This window comes from Nycticebus coucang, chromosome 14 (genome assembly GCF_027406575.1).
Source record: "Nycticebus coucang isolate mNycCou1 chromosome 14, mNycCou1.pri, whole genome shotgun sequence".
Taxonomy (NCBI): domain Eukaryota; kingdom Metazoa; phylum Chordata; class Mammalia; order Primates; family Lorisidae; genus Nycticebus; species Nycticebus coucang.
The window spans coordinates 19,334,998-19,355,182 of NC_069793.1; the positions used below are offsets into that span (position 1 = coordinate 19,334,998).

General features: G+C 43.4%; 1 protein-coding gene across 8 annotated transcripts in view; it reads left to right on the plus strand.

Moving 5' to 3' along the window:
• The window catches only part of AMBRA1 (autophagy and beclin 1 regulator 1), a 252,765-nt gene that overhangs the window by 205,714 nt on the left and 26,866 nt on the right, over positions 1-20,185 (plus strand). For all 8 annotated transcript variants that reach the window (XM_053560500.1, XM_053560499.1, XM_053560502.1 and 5 more), the window contains 2 exons: positions 5,929-6,117; positions 7,136-7,290. In XM_053560500.1, the coding sequence (XP_053416475.1) occupies positions 5,929-6,117; positions 7,136-7,290 (344 nt within the window). The remainder of the gene's footprint in view (positions 1-5,928; positions 6,118-7,135; positions 7,291-20,185) is intronic.

Here is a 20,185-nt window from a genome sequence, read left to right on the forward strand (position 1 = left end):
TTTTGGGTGGCGCCTGTGGCTCAGTGAGTAAGGCACCAGCTCCATATGCCGAGGGTGGCGGGTTCAAACCCAGCCCCGGCCAAACTGCAATAAAAAAATAGCCGGGCGTTGTGGCGGGCGCCTGTAGTCCCAGCTGCTCGGGAGGGTGAGGCAAGAGAATCGCGTTAAGCCCAAGAGTTAGAGGTTGCTGTGAGCTGTGTGACGCCACGGCACTCTACCCGAGGGCGGTACAGTGAGACTCTGTCTCTACAAAAAAAAAAAGTGCCCTATTTTTTCTTTTTGTTTTAAGAGACAGTCTCACTCTGTTGCCCTCGGTAGAGTGCTGTGGTGTCACAGCTTACAGCAACCTCCAACTGTTGAGTTTAGGCAGTTCTCTTGCCTTAGTCTCCCGAGTAGCTGAGACTACATGCGCCCGCCACAGTGCCTGGCTATTTTTTTGTTGCAGTTTGGCTGGGGCCGGGTTTGAATCCACCACCCTCGGTATATGGGGCCGGCGCCCTACTCACTGAGCCACAGGTGCCACCCAGAAGTACCCTGTTTTTTTTGTAAAGTTTTATCGTTAGAGAAAACCTGAATCCTAAGGAGTTTAGGACATGTATGTCTGATAATAGCCAATGTTTCTTTCCATGGTATTACTCTCCACTTTTACCTAAGGTTCCCCTTATTATCTCTTAACTGTGTTCCTTGTTGGTCTGAATGAAGTCTAGTTGCAGTTCTGAACTTTACTCTTGATGGATTCAGTTATCAGTAGAATATGTTGAGAATCTGTTTTGGTGTAGAATTTATCTCTGACAGTCACCTACTTCCCGTGGAGGGGAGTATTTTGCTTTGTGACAGCTGGTGCTTGGGAGCCACTGGTCCTGAGTTTTACTTATGGGTTCAGTAGCCACCAAGTTACTGGTTCTCTGCCTTACCTGAATTGCATTTAACTTTTTTCTGGCATTAGACTAAAGATTTCTGTCATCTGTTTCTCTGACTTGGGATACAGGATTAATGAATGACTATCTATAAAGAGTTTAGAAGTTTGTGTTTATTTATTTATTTATTTTTTGGTTTTTGGCCGGGGCTGGGTTTGAACCCGCTACCTCCGGCATATGGGACCAGCGCCCTACTCCTTGAGCCATAGGCGCCGCCCATAGAAGTTTGTGAATAAGAGCTCATATGCATCGATAATTTTAATCTACTTTCATGAAAACATTAGCACATTAGATTTACTGTGATTATTTCAAAGAGTAAACTCTTATTGGATAAATGATATTGGTCATTAATGTGTCCTACCAGAACAGGCTTTGAGAAAACCCAGGGGATGTGTGATTTGGGGCAGACTGCACCACAGGGGATAGAGTGACTGCTGCCTTCAGGGAGTGCTTAGAGTGTCATCCGGAGCCTGTGCAAGTCTTATTCTGAAATCTGAGGGGCCCAGAGATAACCAAGAGGAAATCTTCCTGCTGATTTAAACCCCCTTGGGTTTTCCAAATCAGTATCTAATGTATTTGCAAAAGCATTGCAACTGCTAATCACTCCCATGGCCTAATCTGGCCAGCCAGCAATAGGCTACAAATCAATCTTTACACAAGGTGTTTGTTTATAATTTATGGGGCTGATAGGAAGGCAGAGCCATCTGCTCCTCCAGGCATCAGTATTTCCAACCCCTCCCATTCCCTGCTAGGGCATTTTCTCTTGGAAATCATTGCTAATTGAGAGGAGATTATATTGCAGAGTCTGGAACATGGTTTCCTGCTGGCTCCTATGTTGTTTTTTCTACCCCTGGAGCTCCCCACTAAAGTTCTTTTTTTTTTTTTTTTTTTTTTTTTTGGCCGGGGCTGGGTTTGAACCCACCACCTCCGGCATATGGGACCAGCGCCCTACTCCTTGAGCCACAGGCGCCACCCCCCACTAAAGTTCTTAAGGAGTTTTGATTTGAAAGTTATTTTCTTTCCCAGTCTTTATTTCCATTCTTAGCTCTAGCTAATTGTCCCATCATCCTTTCCAATATGGGTTTTGCATTTAAGCGAAAGCCACTTGCTGGAGCTACAACTCAGGGATCCGGAACTGCTTGGCAAAACAACAGTTCTTTAAGTGTCGGCCCAGACCAGCAGCATCAGAGATACCTTCATATTTTCTAGAAATGCAAATTCTCAGGCCTGGCCCCAGCATTGTATTTAATCAGCCTTCCAGGTGATCCATGCTAATGTTTGTCAGTGGTAAGGCAAGGTATAGAGCACAACAAAGATTTCTAGGGATGTAGAGGCTGCTGGTGTCTTACTCTGTATTTTCATTCCCCTTTTTCTTTCTACCTGTTTATATTATTGTTGGACCCAAAAGGATTTGGGTTGTCTTTTGTCACAAGTACATTACTTTCCTACGGCCAAGAAAACAAGTAATAGATATCCAAGAAGTCTCTTCCAAATTAAATTAACTCATCAAAATTTCAGCCTTACCCGAGGAAGCTGCACAAGCAAATTGAAGCAGTGAACTTGCCAGCACCATCGTAACTGAACATTTCCATTTGCACGTGGGAAATTAATAGACAGCAAGCAATAAATGTAGGTTGCTAATTGGAACTTTGAAATAAAAAGGGTATTATAAACATACCACCCCAGTGCTCGCTGAAATGGAGATACCAAATCATTCTGTGCCTACCGCATCTCCCTTTCATTAGGGTATAAGTGAAACCCTAGACCATTAGCTGCAAAATTTCCGAGACTGACTATGCTGCTGGAGAAGCTGTTACAATTTTTACTATTCTCTTCTTACTTATAATTTCCATATCTCTCTGAGCTTATTGCATAGCTGGGAGCAGTTGTGAAATTAGGCGAAGTTAAGGGAGGTGGCAAAATTTGGGAGAGAGCCATTGACTTGGAATCATCATCATATAACATAAATACAGTGGCCTGGATTTGAGGCTGCAAAGTGTTTTTTTGTCTACGTGCCCAGTTTTTCAGGGGCTTAGAGCCAAGCTTTCTAGCAGAAATACCTTACCTGTATTCTATTCCTACCCTTTGTTGCAGTAAACAGTCAAATGCTTTTTGTGTGTTGGGCATGAGTTTTGAAGGTCATTTTAAGCTTCTGTATTTTTGAACAAAATACAAGTTAATACACATAAGTTAGATCAATGTGTTTGTTGTTGTGCTTGTTTGTTTTTTGAGACAGAGTCTTACTCTGTCACCCTGCGTAAAATGCTGTAGAGTCATAGCTCCTAGCAACCTCAAACTTCTGGGCTTAAACAATTCCTTGCCCCAGCCTCCCATGTAGCTGGGACTATAAGCACCCACCTCAACGCCTGGCTAATTTTTCTATTTTTAGTAGAGATAGAGTCTCACTCTTGCCTGGGCTGGTCTTGAACTTGTGAGCGCAAACAGTCCACTCACTTCAGCCTCCCATAGTGCTAGGATTATAGGCGTGAGCCACTGCACCTGGCCAGTTAGATCTCTGTTGACAGCAAGACATAATAGAAAAGCCTACTTTGATAAAATACTCACCATGCATTTTTGAAAAATTAAATGTGGATAAAATGGCAACTGCACAAAGCTGTCTTAAAATCCATGGAGTCCCATCTCTTTTATTTTCATGTCCTACTTAATACTTTAACTTTCTTTCTCTCCCTGCCTTTGGTGGTTAGTCTAAATTGTTAATTGCGGGCGGCGCCTGTGGCTCAGTCGGTAAGGCGCCGGCCCCATATACTGAGAGTGGCGGGTTCAAACCCAGCCCCGGCTGAATTGCAACCAAAAAAATAGCCGGGCGTTGTGGTGGGCACCTGTAGTCCCAGCTACTCGGGAGACTGAGGCAAGAGAATCACTTAAGCCCAGGAGTTGGAGGTTGTTGTGAGCTGTGTGATGCCACGGCATTCTACCCAGGGCCATAAAGTGAGACTCTGTCTCTACAAAAAATAAATAAATAAATAAATTGTTAATTGCTTTTTATCTTTCTGAGCATTGTACCAGCCTCAAAATTAGAAAACCAAGATGGATTTGCTTCTCTTCTGAAGATTCTCCCAATTCCTTTGCTTCTCTGTTCCCAAGTGGAATCTGTGTTAATCCAGAGAAGGAGAGGAAGATTGTAATTTTATTTTGACAATGGGCTTGCGACCCTGAGTAAGTAGCAGCCGTTTCCAAAACTAACTAGATAAATCTAGCCACGCAGGCTAGAGCAGATGGTAGGTTGGGAATTGAGCAATAGAGAGGCCTAATGGTGATAGCAGTGAGTATTTGGATGTCATTATTTTATTAGTTAGCAAACAGAACCATCCTTGTGGTCCCTTCTCAGTTTTATGTGTAATAGTGCTGTAGGTGACAGCCCCAGAGAGTTGGCACAATAGCCTAATCAGTGTGTTTCGATGCATTTTTTGATCTACACTGTCATCTCTGTAGCTTCATTAATGCACAAGGAAAGGGGGACAAATTGAGTTTTATAAATCACTCTGAGTACGTGATCCTTTGGGTAATTTCCTAGGGAAACTTACCATTGTCTATGTGGAGAGGTGGGGTCTTACTGAAGTAAATCCCCTGTAATCTGGCCAGGGTAGCTGAGTTTGGTTTTTTAAAATTTACCACGATGCCTCTGATGGTGGATCTCTCCTTCAAATAAGAGAAAGAATAAAAAGTTTCTTTATAGGTAGTTAATCTAAGTGAGACAAAGTCAGAGGAGTTTAGTCTATTTGAATGTGTTATGCTTTGCTGCCTGTGGCCATGATGTGGGCACCGCTATTCTAGGCTCACATCAAGCTGGTTGCTTTTGACAGAGAATCACACAGTGGGACTCAAAGAAGGATTCACATGAAAACAGAAAAAAGGCATGTAGGCCCAATGCCAGTGTGGGCTGACATCTCATAGGTCCTGCCATGTGGAGTGGATTCTCTGCACCAGCAGACATTTCTGCACCTCCGTCCTGCTACCTCAGCGGGCTGAGCCTGCTGCCCGTATTCTAACAACTTCTAAGTGCAGACTAGGGTTGCCCAGGGACGTTGGTTCACAGTGTGGATAACAATACCTTATAGTGAGAAATGAAAAGAGCCCCATTCATCCAGCCAGAGCTGGACAATTTCTCTATCCTCTCTTGGTGAAGTAAGGGATTAGAGTTAGCAAGGAGGTATCCAGAAGACTCAAGTCTCTAAATGTTCTGGTTCTCTTTCTTTTAAATGAGAAAGTAAAACACAAATTTGTGAAATGAATTTCTTCTCCAAGGTCACATATTAGGTGTTGAATGATTCCCACCCCAAGAAAGTTCTACCTGTATCACCTTTGTCTTAGAATCAATAGGTTTGCATTTTTTTACTTACCCTAGGTTTTTGTTTTTGTTTTTGTTTTTGAGACAAGAATCTCACTCTGTCACCCTGGTAGAGTGCTATGGAGTCATAGCTCTCAGCAGCCTCAGTCTCTTGGGCTCAAGCAATCCTCTTGCCTCAGCCTCCCAAGTAGCTGGGACTACAGGTGCCCACCACAATGCCCAGCTAGTTTTTCTATTTTTAGGCTTATCCTGAGCTCAAGCAACCCACCTGGTTGGCCTCCCATAGTGCTAGGATTACAGGGATGAACCACTGCTCCCGGCCTACTTATCCTAGTTTTGATCTTTTCAGCAATAACAGCTGTTGAGTAGCTCTCCAGGAACAATTTTTAATAACTTTTTTCTTATCTAATCTTAATGTTTCCTAAATGTGAACTAGACTCATCAGATGGTGGTTGTGGTGTTGACTGTCCCATAGTTTTTTATTAAAGAGGTAGAAGAAAAAAAATTTAAGGCAATAAAAAAATAAAGTGCCTCTTGTGTGTCTTGTTCATTTTCACATTTTAGTTTGAATGACAAGGCATCCTTGAGCATTTCTAGGGAGGGATCAGCCCCTTGGGAAGGGCTTCAGATTTTTGGCCCCAGAATTTTCACAGCATCAACCCCAAACTTTCTTGTTCTTTTTTCTTTCTTTGTCTGATGCAGCCTCCGTGAATGTGCTGGTACAGAACTGCAAGATCTACAATGACGCCAGCTGTGACATTTCAGCAGATGGCCAGCTGCTGGCAGCTTTCATCCCTAGCAGCCAGAGGGGTTTTCCTGATGAGGGCATCCTGGCAGTGTACTCCCTGGCCCCCCATAACCTGGGAGAAATGCTCTACACAAAGCGATTTGGTAAGGGATAGGAAGCCCAACCTAATGACAGAGGGACGCTGGTGCCTTGGCATGGGCATTCCTAGGTGAGGCACTGCTTGGGTGGGAGTAATGGTCATATATTGCCCCTGTCTTCACTGGGGCACAGGCCAGAGAAAGATTGCTTTGCAGCAGTCCTGGCTAGAAGTATTGCAAAAGAATCTCAGAAATAGTCTTCCCTGCCACAATGGCATCACCAGCATGTTCCTATTATGATGACCAGAAATAAGGGAAGAACTTTTGGTCATGCCTTAGGGAATTAGACACACATATACCCTGCAAAGCGGTTTGGCATTGTGTTTTTAAAAACCTCAGAAATGTGTGTGCTTGGTGGTGCCCGTAGCTCAGTGGGTAAGGCGCAAGCCATGTACACCAAGTCTGGCGGGTTTGAACCCAGCCTGGGCCAGCTAGAGCAACAAAAAAGAAAGAAATGCGTGTGCTCTTTAATCCAGCAACCCCACTTCTATGGAAAAAAAACAGAAAACTATACAAAGATAACCATATGAGGATGTTCATAACAGTGTTATTTATCATATAGAAAAATGTTGAATTGTTACTTTAAGAGTTCTTCTAAAAGAGTTTTTTAGGGGTGGCACCTGTGGCTCAAAGGAGTAAGATGCCAGCTCCATATGCCAGAGGTGGTGGGTTCAAACCCAGCCTCGGCCAGAAACTGCAAAAAAAAAGTATAAATCTAAAAAAAAAAAAGTTTCTTAAATAAATGATGGTACAGTGATAGGATACAGTTGGCCTTTAAAATGCTCTTATAAAAGCATATTTAATGATGGGAAAAGATTCATAGTGTTAAGTGAAAAAAGTAGATTTCAAGATAGTTATAGCAGGTACTAATTTACATTATACTCCTCACTGTAATCCTATGAGATAATCCTAAAATGAACAAATGAATATGAAGATTTGAGGAAAACAGAAAAGACTAAGAATGAAAGTTGCTTCTTTGGAATGACAAGAACTCTGGAAATGTCTGTGTTCTATTGGCCTTCAGGTCCCAATGCCATTTCGGTGAGCCTGTCCCCAATGGGCCGATACGTAATGGTGGGCTTGGCCTCACGAAGGATCCTGCTGCACCCCTCCACAGAGCACATGGTGGCCCAGGTCTTCAGACTGCAGCAGGCCCATGGTGGTGAGACCTCTATGAGGGTGAGTGCCATTGCTTGCTCCTCCACAGTATGGCAACTCTCCTAGGCTTGGTGGTATCGTGAAAGACAGTGGTGTGGCCTCCCAGCCAGGACCAAAACTGTTGTGGTCATAGAAGTAAGGAAGGACTCCAGTCCAGCCCTTCCATGACCAGCAGGCTTCATTTTTAGAAGTCTGGACTTTTTTTTTTGAGACAGGATCTCACTGTGTCACCCTAGGTAGAGTATTGTGGTGTCACAGCTCACAGCAACCTCAAACTCTTGGGCTTAAGCGATTCTCTTGCCTCGGCCTTCCAAGTAGCTGGGACTACAGGCGCCCGCCACAATGCCTAGCTATTTTTTGTTGTTGTTGTAGTTGTCATTGTTTGGCAGGCCTGGGCCAGGTTTGAAACTGCCAGCCCCAGTGTATGTGGCTGGCACTCTAGCTGCTGAGCTACAGGCGCTGAGCCAGAAGTCTGGGCTTTTCAAAGGAAGGGGCTTTCTCACTCCCTAGATTATGTGCTAGGTTCCCCAGAGGCATGAAAGTATCTAAAGTTAAAGAATAAACTGAGGTGAAGCATGATGGCTCACGCCTGTAATCCTAGCTCTCTGGGAGGCCAAGGCAGGGGAATCATTTGAGCTCAGGAGTTTGAGACCAGCCTGAGCAATGAAAGACCTCGTCTCTACTAAAAATAGAAAACTTAGCCAGGCATCATGGTGGGTGCCTGCAGTCCCAGTTGCCTGGGAGGTTGAGGCAGGATCATTGCTTGAACACAGGAGTTAGAGGTTGCTGTGAGCTAGGCTGAGAGCATGGCACTCTCAAAGGGAAGAAAAAAAAACAATAAACAGTATTTCTTTACTTCAACATGGTACTTTTAGTCTGGGATTCATAAAGAACCCACTGAAAAATTTATTATTTTTTTTAATTTATTTTCCCATTTATATCCAAAAATGATAGTATCCCGTCTCCATATTTGATATCCAAAAATGATAGTATCCCGTCTCCTTTTCTGTGGGTTATAATCACGATAAAGATGAAGACTTGAGGCAGTTGCTGTGCTTTTAATCCTCCTATTCATTTCAACAGCAAAGGAAAGGTCCTGTTTGTGACCCTCTCATCTGAGGTATACTTCTCTTGTATTGCCATAAAAGCCTTCTAGGCTTCATGTGGTTAGTGACCTCTTGGACTCAGCCAGACAAATGTGCCTGACTGAGCTTCCCATGTCCTATGGCGGCTCTGGCCAGAGTTTTGTCAGGCGAGCCCAGCTTTTGAATAGTTCTCTAATTAGTGTTTAAGCTCCTTGAGCTGAGGAACTGTGAATTCCCTTAGTATTCTGTGCAATATGTGCCATTTATAGTTTGATGCACTTGTTGATATGCTTTCTGTTTTCTTTATCTGTGTAGTTTGTATGTTTTATCCACCCAATTAGGTTAAGTGTAAGCTCCTTAGAGACATATGCCCAAGGATCCCTTATTTATTTCTATATATACAAGATGCTTGTTGAATGCCTAGAATGAAGAGTTTTTTTTTGTTTTTGTTTTTGTTTTTTGACACAGAGTCTCACTGTGTCACCTTCGGTAGAGTGCCATGGTGTCCTAGCTCACAGCAACCTCAAACTCCTGGGCTTAAGCAATTCTCTTGCCTCAGCCTCCTGAGTTGCTGGGATTACAGCCACCCGCCACAATGCCAGGCTATTTTTTGGTTGCAGTTGTCATTGTTTAGCAGGCCCGGGCCAGATTCAAACCCGCCAGCCTTGGTGTATGTGGCCAGTGCCCTAACCACTGAGGTACAGGTGCCAAGCCATAGTGTTTTTTTTTTTTTTTTTAAGAAAAAAATGTAGAAGGCTGGGCACAGTACCTCATGCCTGTAACCCTAGCACTCTGGGAGGCTGAGGCGGGTGGGTTGCCTAAGCTCACAGGTTCAAGGCCAGCCTGAGCAAGAGCAAGACTCTGTCTCTAAAAATAGCTGGGCATGTGAAGCAAGAGAATCACTTAAGCCCAAGAATTTGAGGTTGCTGTGAGCTGTGACACCATGGCACTTTTATCAAGGACAACAAAGTGAGACTCTGTCTCACAAAAAAGAAAAAGCTAGAAGCTCAGCGCCTGTGGCTCAAGTGGCTAAGGCGCCAGCCACATACATCTGAACTGGCAGGTTCGAATCCAGCCCAGGCCCACCAAACAACGACAGCTGCAAACAAAAATAGCCAAGTGTTATGGCAGGCGCCTGTAGTCCCAGCTACTTAGGAGGCGGAGGCAGGAGACTTGCTTGAGCCCAGGAGTTGGAGGTTGCTGTGAGCTGTGATGCCACGGCACTCTACCCAGGGCGACAGCTTGAGGCTCTGTCTCAAAAAAAAAAAAAGAAAAGAAAAAGCTAGAGATAGGACCATTATATACAAAATTATGGGGCGGCGCCTGTGGCTCAGTTGGTAGGGCGCCAGCCCCATATACCGAGGGTGGCGGGTTCAAACCCGGCCCTGGCTGAACTGCAACCAAAAAATAGCTGGGTGTTGTGGCAGGCACCTGTAGTCCCAGCTACTCGGGAGGCTGAGGCCAGAGAATAGCTTAAGCCCAGGAGTTGGAGGTTGCTGTGAGCTGTATGATGCCATGGCACTCTACCAAGGGCCATAAAGTGAAACTGTCTCTAAAAAAAAATTATGGAAAGTTCTAAGGTTTTTGCCCCCCCACCCTCTTTTCCCCTCTGTCCCCTATAGATATCTTCCGTCCAGCTCTACTGAACTACTTTCCAAGCTCTTTGAGTTTGATGAGGTATTTTCTTTTTTTGGCTGGGGCTGGGTTTGAACCCGCCACCTCCGGCATATGGGACTGGAGCCCCCTACTCCTTGAGCCACAGGCGCCACCCTTGATGAGGTATTTTCTTATCAAGATACCTTCACCTGGAATGCCCTCTTCCCCATCTTCAACTTATTCTCAGCTCTTTCTTTCTGTGGTACCTCTTTAGTACATTGATCACTACCTCCTTGTGCCACCATCACAGCAAATTGTAGTTACTTGTTTCCATGTTATTCTCCTTTCCTGGAATGCAAACTCCTTGAGAACAGAAACTATTTCTGGTTTCTCTTTATGAAGTTCCAGTACCTGACATATAATAGAAACTGAAAGAATGAAAGAGAATTCAAGAAAAGTTTGTTTTGGTTGGCGCCCATAGCTCCATGAGTAGGGCTCCAGCCACATATACCAAGGCTGGTGGGTTCGAACCCAGCCTGGGCCAGCTAGACAACAATGACAACTGCAACAAAAAAATTGCTGGGTGTTGTGGAGGGCGTCTGTTGTCCCAGCTACTCAGGAGGCTAAGGCAAGAGAATTGCCTAAGCCCAAGAGTTTGAGGTTGCTGTGAGCTGTGACACCACGGCACTCTACCGAGGGCAACATAGTGAAACTCTGTCTCCAAAAAAAAAAAAAAAAATTACTTAAGAAAAAAAATTAAAAAAAAAAAGCATATATATTTTTTTCATTTCTGGGTGGTAACTAGCAGTACCAATGATAGGTAACATCGTGTTCCACCAAGCCTCTGAAGGGAGCAGAAACAAGGCTTGATATCACAATGACAGGAAAGTTCTGATTCTTGAATTCCATGATACTCTGGAAATATTTGACATTGGAAGACTTTGTAGGAAGTTCATCAAGCCTATATTCTTATCTAAATAAAAATAAAAGTGTATTTTTTTGAGAATGGAAATTGAGTTTTTATTTAAATGTTCTTCTTTTGCTTATTATAAGCAGACTTGGCTGATAAAAGCACCTGGTCTCTGTTTTTTTATCACCTAGAATCCTGGTCCCAACAGCTGTTTTTCTAACCCTTCCTGCCTAATCGTGCAGTAATGGTTTATAATCATTAAGAGACAGTCTGGTTTCAATAACTCTAGTAGACATCTCTAGCCTCTTCTGTAAGCCAGGGCTCTTGTCTTCCTAGAAAGGTTCTTCTTTTCTGTCAGTAGCCAGAAACATCTGGCTAAGGGCAAATAGCCTCAAAGCAGAAGCAGGATGATGGGATCTGTTGTCACCATGGGGCTGGCAACTCGGGGAATACATTTGGAGAACTCTGCTGAAGAGATGTGGTAATCCAATTAATCCAGTTAGTCCATGGCTGTTCTGCTAAAGGGGTCAAGGCAACTAACCAGCCACTGCATGCCTGGTACAAGAGCTATTTTTGAGGCCTCCAGTGCGCCTTCTTTGACTCTCAGTAGGTACTACTTGCCACCAGGAAAGAGAGTTGAATTATTAGTAACTGGAAAGTTCTCATTTGGAAGGTGTTCTTAACCAAAAGACAGGATCCCAGTATCCAGTCTGACTTTAACTCCTGTGCTACAGAAAGGTTTCTGGTTTTCCAGGTCTTGGTTGCCCCTTAGTCTAAAGGCATCAGATCACTCAGCAAATGTCTCTGAATTCATTCATTGGTGGAAAAGAAGACAACAGGATTTTAAATAGTTGTGCTATATCATGTTTAAGGCAAGAAGTGAAATTTTGTCTGAAATAGGGTGCGAGGGCATCTTCTTTTAACAGGTTAAGTATAGGTGGATGTCTCCATCTTATTATCAGGCTCTGGCCTTCAAGGAATGCTTTTGGGGTCATGGGATTGTCCTGGAGCTTCTCTACCCAAAATTCCCCTTCTCTGTGTTACCTCTGGGAATTTATTGCAGTAATGTTCAGAGAAGTGAACTTGTTGGTCCAACAGACATTCCCAGGAGAACATCCTCCAGAGTGTTGATTTATTTTAATTCCCACTAAGTGGCATTTCTCCCTAAGAGAGATCTCTTACACAATCCCATATGAAAACTCTTCTGAAAATGAATTGCTAATTGCTATTAGCCGTGGTACACTTATTCTAAGCCACGGGTCCTCAAACTGCGGCCCTCAGGCCACATGAGGCAGTGTGTGATTGATTGTATTTGTTCCCGTTTTGTTTTTTTTATGTCAAAATAAGATATGTGCAGTGTGCAAAGGAATTTGTTCATAGCTTTTTTTTTTTTTTTTTTTTTGTAGAGACAGAGTCTCACTTTATGGCCCTCGGTAGAGTGCCGTGGCCTCACACAGCTCACAGCAACCTCCAACTCCTGGGCTTAAGCGATTCTCTTGCCTCAGCCTCCCCAGTAGCTGGGACTACAGGCGCCCGCCACAACGCCTGGCTATTTTTTTGTTGCAGTGTGGCCGGGGCCGGGTTTGAACCCGCCATCCTTGGTATATGGGGCTGGCGCCTTACCGACTGAGCCACAGGCGTCGCCCTGTTTATAGTTTTTTTTTTTAAACTATAGTCCGGCCCTCCAACGGTCTGAGGGACAGTGAATTGGCCCCCTGTTTAAAAAGTTTGAGGATGCCTGTATCTAAGCAGTTCTTCAGACCTCTGGATCAGTGCTTCTCAAACTATGGTTCTTGGACAATCTTTGTTAGAACTACATGGAGTCCTTGTTAAAATACAGATCCATTTCATATCTAAAATCAGAGTAAGAATGGTAGTTGGAGGAACCCAGAATCTGCATTTTTTAAAACAAGCTTTTCAGGGTGGTGCCTGTGGCTCAAAGGAGTAGGGCTCCAGCCCCATGTGCCAGAGGTGGCTGGTTCAAACCCAGCCCCAGCCAAAAACAAAAAACAAACAAACAAAAGAAAACCACAAGCTTTTCAGATGATTGTGGTACATACTTGAGTTTGAAAACTGCTGTTCTTAATGTCTACTTGCCTTCATTTTAGGTTTCTGTCCTCAGTCTCATCAGCAAAACAGAGAGACAGTCTAAGATTTACTTGCCATTGTGGTTTTATGCGTGGTGCTTTGATTCTTTGCTAATTTTGTTGCAGGCACAGTGGTGTTCGTGTCCTATTTCCTACCAAATCAGCTTTTTGGCTGGCTGTGCTTTACCTCCCATCTTTTCTCAGCTGTTGCTGCTTTCCAGGTTTCTTTCTCCCTTGAATATCTATGTGTACTGGAGTCTTCTCTTCCCCCTTGTTGAGTCATTTTGAATTTTGTCCTTATTCTACGATCTAGGGTCCTTTTTACCTTTTCCATCTTTGCTTACTGAGTCTTTTGTCCTCCTAGTTTTAATGACTGGCAAATCAAGAAAACTGAGACTGGGCACAGATTTTCTCTCTCTCTTCCCTCTGTCCATTTGAGATTCCTCCAGACTGGATATGCTGCTCTCTGTATAACTCAGTCTTATTTTCTGACTATCTTTTACTTGGACCAGTGAGGATTTTTTGTTAATTTTTGTTTTGTTTTTAAGTTAGGCTTTTAGAGACTGCTGAGCTGAAGTTTTGCTGAATTCTCAAAACCCTAAACTGCCTGTGTTCCGGCTTTCATTTTCTAATTGGAACAAGGCACAATATTGTAACAGAAAACTGCAATTAATTTTCTAAAATAGTGACAACTTGCACATTATAATAACTTTGGTTGTAACCAAGTGAAAGCACAATAACAAAAATACAAAATTGCTAATGAAACCAGAAGTAGTCATATACCAAACTGTTCTTCCCGTTTGTATCATAATAGTTCTGTTTTACTTAGGAATGGGGGCACAAGTCTGCCAGGAAGGTTGGGGTCATGGGAGTGATGCTAGGGCATTTTGAGCTAGAAAGCGAGTGTAAAGATTAGTACTTTAAACACAGGAATTAACAGATGTATACCCTTCCCCCGTCCCCAAGAGGTGGGGGAGTGTAGGCATATAAGTGGTTTAATAAGAACTAAAAAGAATCCTCATTGCATAATCCCTGCAGATCCTAAAGGCACTAGGAAATTTTTTTTTTTTTTTAAGAGACAGTGTCACTTTGTCGCCCTCAGTAGAGTGCTGTGGCATCACAGCTCACAGCAACCTCCAGCTCTTGGGCTTAGGTGATTCTCTTGCCTCAGCCTCCCGAGTAGCTGGGACTACAGGTGCCCACTACAATGCCCAGCTATTTTTTTTCTGTTGTTGTTGTTGCAGTTTGGCCGGGGCAGGGTTTGAACCCGCCACCCTTGGAATATGGGGCCGGAGCCCAACTCACTGAGCCACAGGTGCTGCCCAAGGCACTAGGAACTTATTTGCTTGTTTGCTTTCCTTTTTATTGGCAGAAGTGATGAACAAGGATACTTTTATTTTACTTGGATGGAGGAGGAAGCTTTAAGATGGAAAGCAGTTTACCTCCCCTTTCTCCATGGAATGATAATTATGCTCTTTAAGGCAAAGCCTGAAATAGGTAAAGGTCAATTTTATTAAAAGCTTTTTCTTTGTGGCTATATGGTAAAACTGTATTCAAGAGTTGAATAACTGGCTCAGCACCTGTATCTCAGTGGCTAGGGCACCAGCCACATACACCAGACCTGGGAAGTTCGAACCCAAACCAGGACCACCAAACAACAATGACAACTACAACCAAAAAATAGCCAGGCGTTGTGATGGGCGCCTGTAGTCCCAGCTACTTAGGAGGCTGAGGCAAGAGAATCACTTAAGCACAAGAGTTTGAGGTTGCTGTGAGCTATGATGCCATGGCACTCTACCAAGGGCGACAAAGCGAGACTCTGTCTAAAAAAAAAAAAAAAAAAGAGTCAAATGACTGTTACCCAGCGGGATCAATAGTTTGGAGGGCATGTTGAAAATAGAATATCCATCTCTCTGCCCCTCTTCCTTTCCCTCTCTCCCTTCCTCTTCCTCTCTTTCCTTCTTGGCCCTATGAGTTCTGTTCAGCAGTGGATTGTCCCTGCATACACCTCCCTTTAGAGTTCTAGCAATAGGTATCCCCTTCATCCTCCACAGATCCCAACTAGCAGGATAGGAAAGACCCACAACCCATGCATATCTGACTGGGCAGTAATTCTCCATGTATGGTCTCAGGGGACCACATCAGCACCACCAGGGAACTTATTAGAAATGCAAATTCTTGGTTGAGTATAGTAGCTCATGCCTGTAATCCCAGCATTTTGGGAGGCCCAGTCAGGAATATTGCTGGAGGCCAGGAGTTATGTTTCTGCTACGATACTTAAGTCTGGGTGACAAAACAAGACCCCTATCTCTTAAAAAAAAAGGAAAGAAAGAAATGCAAATTCTTAGCTCCACTTCAGACCTACTGCATCAGAAACTCTGGGCGTTGGACCCAGACATGCGTATTTTAACAACCCATCCACATGACTCTGCACACTAAGTTAAGGTTGAAAACTAACCATTGAGGGTGGCACCTGTGGCTCAGTGAGTAGGGCGCCAGCCCCATATGCCAAGGGTGGCAGGTTCAAATCCAGCCCCGGCCAAACTGCAACCAAAAAATAGCCGGGCGTTGTGGCGGGCGCCTGTAGTCCCAGCTGGTTGTGAGACTGAGGCAAGAGAATCGCGTAAGCCCAGGAGTTGGAGGTTTCTGTGAGCTGTGTGACATCATGGCATTCTACCCGAGGGCGGTACAGTGAGACTGTGTCTCTACAAAAAAAAAAAAAGAAAGAAAGAAAACTAACCATTGACTGCTTGGCGATTCCACTTAAACCTCATCTGTCAATATAGCTTTGTCTTTTCCCTGTTTGCTCTCACCTTATCTCTTTTTTTCTCTGAAACATCATTTGGTTTACTTCAATGGCTCTTAGTAACCAGATCGTTCAGATATTTGCAGGCATGTCTGGATCATGTTAACATCCTAGTGATGGTACCTTGAGGGCTAGTGCTGTGAGGCCTTTTTCTAGTTTTAATTAAAATTCTTACCTGGCCACAGTTGACTTGCTCAGACTCTTACCCGAAAGCCTATGCTGGGATACAGAGATGCTTTTGGCTTAAAGAGTGAGCAGCAGTATGTCTGTCTTTCTCTCTGGGTTTTTCCTCTTCTGAGGGAGTATTTCTCTAGTTCCTTTTCCCAGCATTCAGTTCATTGCTATCTTTGTATGGGAGGTGTCTGATATGGTAATCCGTAATGGCTATCTTAGTGTCATCCTAGCTATAAAGAATTATAGGTGGCTCTCTCTCTTTTATTTCATTTCATAGCCATCTTTACAAAGTCTAGTATGGCTGATGATGATTATTACTGCTATTATAAGTTCATTAAAATGAACCGTAGAGAAGGCTTGGTATCCAGAGTGCTCAAATTAGTTGTAACTACAGTTGCAGATTAGATTTTGGGTCAGAATGGGTGCCCAATACTGTCAGAACTGATTGGCATTTATATAACTTCACAGATGTAGGCTCTTTTGACCGGTCCTAGATTTATTCTTTAATATATAATCTTTACTATGACTCACTCCTTTTCTGCCTTTGAGTTGAACTTGTGATATAATCCTCATCATCTATACTTCCCTAGATTCTGAGTTTGATTTTCAGAAGTGACCTAGAACTCTAGTTCATTCCAGAGTATTCTCTAGAAATCTAAGGGAAGTAAGCCTTTTCTTAATCTTGTCTGGCCTTAGAGCTATCAACTACCAAAAATAAAGATATTTTATTTTTGTATCCTGGGAGGGTACTATTTCTTCAAGGGGAGATTGGGATAAAAGAGAGACAGCTTTGTTGTCAAAAATGATTTACTCCTTCCTAAGATTTTTGTCCTCATTAATTTTCTTAAAGCTGCCTGTCAGTTGATTAAAAGCTGTTTCCACTGCAATTATCTTAAAGTTGACTTCTGAGATGCGGTACAAAGCATCTATCCTCAAAAAGTTATTTTCTTCAGAACATTGTAGGAAAAGGGGAAGGGGGATGGGAGAAGTCAGAGGTGTCTCTGATGTGATTTGTCAGAGAAGGGAGGGGGCAAGATAAAAAATTAAAATAACGTTAGAACTGCAGTCAAAGCTATTCATTTGGGCAAATTTTTCCATGACAGATTCGCCCAACCCTAACAGTTTCTTTCCTCCATGCCTCTTAGTAGAGTGCAGTCTGTACTGCACTGTATTCTTTTCACTCAAGAAAATTTTTACCGAGCCCCTGCAATTGGTCTGGGAATGCAGCAATGCGCTGCAAAATGGATGTAGTCCCTGCCTCATAGTGTTGCCATGTTAGACACCTAGCTTCCGGCCTGGTCTTTCCACTGCCATATCCCCAGCCTTCGCTGTGCTTAGCTGCAGGGAGCACTCAACATTTATTTCACAAATGTGTGTTACTTGGGAATCTTGTGTGCTGAGCACGTGCACCCTACTCACCACCACTGTGCCTAGCACATTACTCAGAAAACTTACTAAATGAAAGTACTAGTGAGAAAACCCTTCTCAAAATATGGGACATCTTCCATTTCTATAATTCTTTCTAGTATCAGTGAGTTTTCTTGGGGTTCTCATCCCATCACTGAGACATGGTGAGAGATTCCCGGTAGATAGTTTCAAGGGTAAAGGTAAAGTATTATCTGTTCAATAATTGGTAGGAAAACCAATTCTTGCATTTGTAGAAGCTGAAATTATTTAACGTAACCCTTGTCCTGAACAGAGAAATACTTCTTTCTTCCAAAAACATATGGATCAAGCAAAATACATAAGAAGACTAAAGGGTGAATCTCTAGAACTCATTAGACCATTTTCTTTGAAATTTAGAAAGCTGAGGAAGTTCAAGAACTTGTACTTGGTGTTGTGGGAAAAAGAAGAAGTAATTATTTTAATTTCTAGGAGTTCTAGAAGCAGTGAGTGCCTCAGTATTTCATTTAGCACAAAAGTAGATCCCTCAGCTGAAGTAATCTCTGTGCTTTGATCCTAGTGGCTAGAGATGGCCTTTGGAAAGCATCAAGCCAGTTGAAAAATTAATGCTGTCCTCTGACTATCCTTGGGATCTCCTCAAGGAACAAATGAATAAAGCAAAATGTGTAAGACTCAACAAATCACAGGGTGTTGACTAGAAATGCCTTTAAGGCAGAACATTGTCAATAGCAACAAATTCCAAAGAGTTTATATATTTTTTAAAAAGCTGTTAGCTCTTCTTTTCTGCTGGGAGAGCTTTGGTTTGGGTAAGTGTGGTCTAGGTGGATTTGTTCTGGCTTCATCTGAACAAAGGGGGAAGAGTTATTTAACTTGGTATTCTGATTCTTGTTTTACAATAATCATCTTAAAAATTGCATCAACATTCTATGAGTTCTAAACCACAGAGAATATAAAGAAGGCTTGGGCACAGCAAACTAAAGTTTCTAAAACAACAATCGGATTTTCCTAGGATTGAAGAGACGTCAATAATTCATAAATCCAAGCTCAAAAGGAAGAAAAGATAGCCATAGTATCTCTCCCCTGCCTCCTCTAAGATATGCGTTTCTCAGCCTGTGACAAGATGTGTAGCCATCCATTTCCAGTGGAAAGGTCAACTGTCTCTTAGCATCGGCTTCTCATTGATTTTTCCCTCTTGTCAGAGAGTTGATTCTCTTTAGTCACCCTCACCAAAAGCTTAAAGCCTCCCCTAATTCCCATCATTACCCAGAGAGCATTTCTCCTCATCACAGTTCCTTTCTTCCTCAGAGCCCTGCTGGCTTATACCTGGCATCATCTCCCATGGCCCTTCCAGCCTCAATTTCCATTGTCTCCTTCTTCCAACCAGCTTTTCTTCTTTTTGGGGGGCGTTGGGTGGGCAGAGTTTCACTTGGTCACCCTTGGTAGAGTGCCATGGCATCACAGCTCACAGCAACCTCAAACTCTTGGGCTTAAGTGATTCTCTTGCCTCAGTTTCCCGAGTAGCTGGGACTACAGGTGCCTGTCACAATGCCCAGATAGTTTTATAGATGAGGTCTCACTCTGGCTCAGGCTGGTCTCGAACCTATGTGCTCAGGCAATCCCGCCCACTTCCGCCTCCCAAAGTGCTGGGATTACAGGTGTGAGCCACCACACCAGAGTTTCACTGTGTCACCCTGGGTAGAGTGCCGTGGCACTCAGCTCACAGCAATCTCAAACTCTTGGGCTTAAGTGATTCTCTTGCCTCAGCCTCCCAAGTAGCTGGGACTACAGGTGTCCACCACAACGCCTGGCTATTTTTTGGTTTTAGTTGTCATTGTAGTTTGGCAGGCCCAGGCTGGATTCAAACCCACCAGCTCCAGTGTATGTGGCTGAGCTACAGGCACCAACCCCCAACCAGCTTTTCTTAACTTAGTTAAAGGCTATATGACAACTGCATTTGACCTCTGGCCACCACTTTACAGATGATGAGATTCCCAAATGTAAACAAAATAACCACAGTGTTTTTTCTTTCGGCTTCTTATCTGGGCTAATCTGCACAGTACAATTTGATGCCTGGAATAATGGTCAGAACCTTATTGGCATGCAGTAGGGAAAATACACACCATCTTGCTGAGGGTTGTAGTACCTTTTTCTTTTGAATTTTGAAAGGATGGAGCGGAAGGGTTCTCACTGACCTTCTCTGACTCCCTCTTACTCCTTTCCTGTCTATCTTTGAACAAGAAACAAGACTCCTTTAGTTTTGATCTGGAAACTGTTTTCTTTTCCCCCACTTCTATTAGTTAGAATTTGAGGGACAGAGAGGCAAGCAACACAAGAGATGGTCTTGGGTCCCAGAATTGAAGGAATCATTATCTTCTTCTAATCCCTTAGAACCATAAAGATCTTGGCGACCTGACTCATTCCCTATTGATGTGCTGAGGCTGCACTAAGAAAATTGTTCCTTCGAGCATATTGATTCCATTTCCCTTCATAGATGTTAGACAGAAATGAGAACAATCTACTTGTGGGGGGTGCTGTCAGCATTTGTCATATACTGGAGCTGCAGCTGAGACAGGTGAAACCAGGACTCTTCAAACATGAATCAGCAGCTGAGTTTTGTATTCAGCACCCCAAAGGGTCCCTTGGTCCTGATAATCTTCCTCCAGAGTAATAGAATTTGGTGTTATAGCTTCATGGAGTGTTACTTTTTCAAAGAGAAGGATGGGTACTGGGGGGGCTGTTCAGCAGGCCACCCAGCTTTGTCCTTAGCATCTGGGGAGCATCAGGGCACCTAAATAGTGTTCGGATGTATTTGGGGTACCTTTAAGTGAAGATCAGAACCATCTTTTATACTATC